This window comes from Harpegnathos saltator, unplaced genomic scaffold, assembly GCF_003227715.2.
Source record: "Harpegnathos saltator strain DR-91 unplaced genomic scaffold, Hsal_v8.6 scaffold29, whole genome shotgun sequence".
Classification (NCBI taxonomy): domain Eukaryota; kingdom Metazoa; phylum Arthropoda; class Insecta; order Hymenoptera; family Formicidae; genus Harpegnathos; species Harpegnathos saltator.
In genome coordinates, this window is record NW_020230083.1 from 371107 (window position 1) to 376282 (window position 5176).

General features: G+C 39.6%; 1 protein-coding gene across 1 annotated transcript; it reads right to left on the minus strand.

Annotated features, from left to right (window-relative positions):
- Positions 1-1414: 1414 nt before the first annotated feature.
- LOC105191536 (piggyBac transposable element-derived protein 4) lies at positions 1415-3259 on the minus strand. The gene is made up of 3 exons (XM_025299710.1): positions 2548-3259; positions 1953-2406; positions 1415-1478 (listed from the first exon to the last, which is right to left on the minus strand). The coding sequence occupies exons 1-3, from the start codon at positions 3257-3259 to the stop codon at positions 1415-1417; spliced, it is 1230 nt and encodes a 409-aa protein (XP_025155495.1).
- Positions 3260-5176: the final 1917 nt, after the last annotated feature.

Sequence of the window (5176 nt, forward strand, 5' to 3'; positions counted from 1 at the left end):
AACCGTCAAATACTGCAGAGCTGAACATTTGATTACTACCGCTGTGGTGGGTGATATGTATGGCGAGCTCGAAGATGTCGCATCTCAACTTGTGTATGTAAAGGGGCACGAGAAGCGGGAATGGTTGTTACACCTTCTGGATGACAATGTGAGAAGCAACGTGATCATTAGGACCGTGGACACCGATTATGATGACATGCCTTCTCTGCAAAAATTGAATAATACTTTTCGATGTAATAATCATATGAAAAATTGTGCCTTACAGAACGTACTAAACATTTTCAATTGGTGGTCTTGGAGAGAATTGTACGACGCTTAATAAAATATTATTTCAAATGTACAGATGTTTCTTCCAACACGCTTATCCCCTTTCACCTCTTAGGATTTTATGTGATAATTATGTTTGATAAACATACAGTTCTTTATTTGCGGTATGATGATTATTAGACGTTCGAGAGATGTCCGAGAGACGTCCGAGAGACGTCCGATAGACGTTCGAGAGACGTCCGATAGATGTTCGAAAGACGTCCGACAGACGTTCGATAGTAATCGCGGGGCCCAGGTTCGATAGTAATCGCGGGGCCCAGGTCGACCCTACCTATACCGCCGCCATGTTTGTTCTTTGACGTATGCATGACGACACGGTCGCCATCTTACCGTGACGTATGCGTGACGTCTACTAGCAATAGGCGACGGTGGTCTAGAAAGTTCGAGCGCTCGATAGCAACCGCAGGACCCAGGTTTGAGTCTGGCCTACACCGCCGCCATGTTTTTTCTTTTGACGTATGCATGACGTCATCACACATTCTGTAAGAACCTTCACTAGACGTCTACTAGCAACAGTCAGCAATGGTCTAGGAGGTTCGAGCGTCCGATAGCAACCGCGGGGCCCAGGTTCGAGTCTACCTACATCCCGACGCGTTTTTTCTCTCGTGACGTCATCATACACACTGTAAGAACCTTCACTAGACATCTGCTACTAACAGGCGCAGCAATGGTCTAGGAGGTTCGAGCGTCCGATAACAACCCGCGGGGCCCAGGTTCGAGTCTACCTACAGCCCGACGCGTTTTTCTCTCGTGACGTCACGGCCGCCATCTTGCTCATAGAATCAAAAATTCTGGGGAGGAGGAGGAGAGTACCAATAAAGAGGGGGTATCAATTAAGAGGGGAGATCAATAAAGAGGGAGTACAATTAAGAGGGAAGGGGGGCAATTAAGAGGGGGGATCATTTAAGAGGGGGAATCAATAAAGAGGGAGTATCAATAAAGGGGGTATTAATTAAAAAATATTAATTAATAAATAATGTCTTTTGCATAATTAACGGCGTTGAGCGCCGCGTCAGCCATCGGTGGCTGACACTGGACTTTCCGTTTAGGCCGCGTCAACCACCGGTGGCTGACACTGAAATTACATTTAGGCTGTGTCTGCCACCGCTGGGTGACACTGACCTTTCACATAGGCCGCGAAAAACAGCTGGCTGACAGCGTATAACATGATATAGAACTATAAAATTTACACTCTTTTATGGAATTGCAGAAAATTTATTCAAAATTTACTTAATTTTGACACATTACAGGATTAGTGGATTTCATTGAAGCACGGTAAACATAAAAACGGTTCTTTACAGGTATTACAAAATGTGACAACTCGCTTAGTTTTTTTCCTGGCCATTTCTCTACTATCTTTTGTTATATTTTTATCGTAACATGATTTACAATATCTTCGTACTTTGGAAACGTTTCCAGGTTTTTTTTGGAGTTGGTGTTGTTTTTTAGACCTTCTTGCAATATTGTCCGATGAAATGTCTTCTTTTTCACAATTTGTAAGATATACTGCTAATTTCTTCCGGAATTCTGTAATGCTGATTTTCTGTTTCGTAATATCTTTGTATAGAATGTAACTATTTACAACCGTAGTATTCAATAATAATTCGAAGGCTAGTTTTCTATACCATTTTGTGGACCTGCGTAACGGATTGTTGTAGGAGTTCATTTGGTCGGATAAATCAACAGCTGCCTTTTCTCTGTTGTAATCTACTATAATTTGTGGCTTGAACTTGTTTCCTGATCGGCATTGAACATTCACCATTTCTGACGAGTGCCTTGTCGATAGAACTAGGATGTCCTTCTTATCTCTCCACTTCAAAATGGTTATTCCTTGATTATTTTCTTTCGCTACTATTTCTCCTCGTTTTAATTTTGTTGATATAACTTGCTGCGAATTTCCTCGTCTATTTGAACGCAATGTTCCTACTAAATGGGTGTTTTTGTGTATCAATTTTTCCGCTAATTCTAGGCTCGTGTACCAGTTATCAGTGTATAACGTGTGTCCCTTATGGAATAGATCTCTGCAAAGAGACATTACGATGTTAGTGGGCGTAGTATTTTCTCTTTCTAAATTTTTCCCTGCGTATACACGGAGAGCATACGTATATCCCGATCCACAGCACAATTTAAATATTTTGATTCCATATTTGTGACGCTTTTGTTTCAAATATTGCCTGAATATAATGCGGCCACGAAAGGGAACCAAGGATTCATCAATACATATGTCCTCGGATGGATTGTAATATTTTTGATAATTGGTTTCCAAAGTGTTTATAATTGGTTGTATTTTGAATAAACGATTGGAACCATTACTGTTTTGATTGTCTACAAAATGTAGCATTCTTAGTAACAGTTCAAATCTGTTCCTTGACATTACTTTTTTCGGGAAAGTTTGCATATAGGCAGGATCATTGGACCAATATTGGTGTATAGCTGGTAGTTTTACTAATCCCATCCATAGAATTAGTCCAAAAAATCTCTTTATTTCAGACTTATTTGTTTCTGTCCACTTTGTCAAGCGATGTGCGTGTCCACTTTCTAATTTCTGTGCTGCATATAAGTTTGTTTGTTCGGAAATTTTCAGGAACAATTCATCTGGCACAAATAATAGATAGCTGGTTTCTACGGATATGTCTGATTCTACATGCAAGTTTTCACTTACAAACCCAGAAGGATGTGTAAATGGCACAATCTTAGGCTGATTGCCCCTCGGGTCATGCCATTCTCCAACAGTCTCCTCCTCTTCCTCAGATGATAAAAATATATCCACATTACGCCGTTTTTTAGGAAACCTAATTTCATTGCTGCTGTCACTTTCATACTCTCGCACTGACATTTCGACGCTCAGGGCTAAAGAAAATTTTTGTCTGCACGAGGCCAAGGACTGCAATAGACTGCTTATTCGTAATAGGAACACCGGCCACGAATCCATAATGAAAACAAAACAGACTTGCCGCGTAACGTGTCGAATGAATGAATGCATATAGGCGGGTCATTCTAAACGTAAACACTCTTCTACTGCGATAAGAGACATTGGCCCTATAATACCAGCGCTTCTAAGTGGCGCGCGTGGCCTGATGGGGACTGCCTTCAAAATCGGCGTGGCGCTTAACGTGTTAATTAGCAATTTGAGTTAGAATCTCCCTATTCTATCTACTTCAATTTAAAATTGATTTCATAACTGCTTAAAATAATTTGAATTATTCATTTGTACACCTAATATATGGGGGATTAGAAAAAAAGTACTGTTTTATAAGCCTTTGCCGCCTAATAAATATAGCATTAATTCTGATAAATATTGTTCGCAATTGAATAGACTGATGGAGAACATTAAGAAAAAATGATTAGAACTTACTAATATAAAAGGAGCATTTTTTTCACCAAGCCAACGCCACAAACGTATCATTACAGATATGACAAAAATGGAAAGAGCTGAATTGGAATGTCCTTATTCATCTACGATAGTCACCTAACTTATAAGGAAACTGCACGAAGTGTAAATCATCGATTTAGGTGCACTTTTGTGGATAGGTCAAGAACCGAAAAATGTTTGATCCATTTTTTTACTATTTGTTCAGACATTTGATAATTTTGAAGTTATTTAATAATCAAATTTAGGCAGTTAAACGTAACGCGTGAAGTCGACTGTACAAGAAGGCGTTTGGCAAGAGTTGTGAATGGAAAGAATAGCCTAACTGTCTGAGTAGTGAGCTAGTGATCCGAGCTTAGCGAGTGGTTCGATTTTAGTTGCTGTAATGTATATGGTTTTCTTTCTTTTCTTTGCTTCTTTTTATTTAACCAATATTATTTTAAATTTAATTTAATGTGAGTATATATCGAAGAAGAATATAAAAAATATATTTTTAATTAAAAATATATTTATTACATATGTATATGTTATCGAATCGTTTAAGCACATACAAGTTTCTTTTTATATATTCTTACACCTTTTCTTTAATTTTTTATACAGAATGTACCAAAAGTCTGGAAATGGTCGAATATTTCATAAACTCTGCATTTTAGAAAAAAATGTTTCATACAAAAGTTATTTGGTTCGACGGGGGAATAAGATGATGTCATTGGATTGACTTTGAATGAACGTTCCTAGGTCATACGGAGTTCAACTTTGTTTCTTTAAATAGGACTCCCTATTTTTTATTACATATTCTTGTAGCTCATCTCGAGAGCTTTCCAAAACATATAATAAATAAGTTATGTTTTATTGAATATTTTCCGAGTTATGGGATTTGAAAGTTAGAATATCGCCGACATTAGCGAAGGTGTACCACATGGAGGTTGCACGATCGGATTTACACCTCTTGTGTATGTGTGTGTATGTGTTGCGACGTCATTTTCTATTAGAATAATAAGCGACGCAAAATTCCGCCGGTAGCGAAAGCTGCGAGCCCGATCCGACCACGTCCACTAATTCGTCAAATCTTTCCAACTTGTTGGGTGCCAGGTATGGAAACGACCGTACCACCAATTTCTCCCGTAATTCCTCCGCCAAAATCTATAACCGTCGGATCGCGACTCCCGTTTCCGCCCCGTGCGGGACCGTCTAGCTCTCGATATTTTACGTCGGACATGGATTGCGAAAAATATTACTACGCGGTAGGAATAACTCGGTCGGCTGCTTGGTTGAATAATTAACTATATTCCCGACTGTACAAAGTTCGACGGGTCGGCGGATTCTCCGTCCGACAGATTTCGCTAACAATCTTGATCGCAAAAAATGGTTGGATTTCGACCGCACCAACCGTTCGGACAGCAACAAAAGTTTCGACGGACCGCTTATACCACCGGCTCACCTACACGCCGCACACGCACGTGTGTCACGCGTGATCGA

Excerpts from the sequence above, each read along its gene's own strand:
- LOC105191536 (XM_025299710.1), bottom strand. The coding sequence starts at position 3,259 with ATGGATTCGTGGCCGGTGTTCCTATTACGAATAAGCAGTCTATTGCAG. Across the intron at positions 2,407-2,547 it reads CAATCCATCCGAGGACATAT|GGAAAAATTTAGAAAGAGAA; the intron begins GTATTGATGAAT and ends GTGTATACGCAG. Across the intron at positions 1,479-1,952 it reads TTACGCAGGTCCACAAAATG|CCAGCTGTTTTTCGCGGCCT; the intron begins GTATAGAAAACT and ends ATACGCTGTCAG.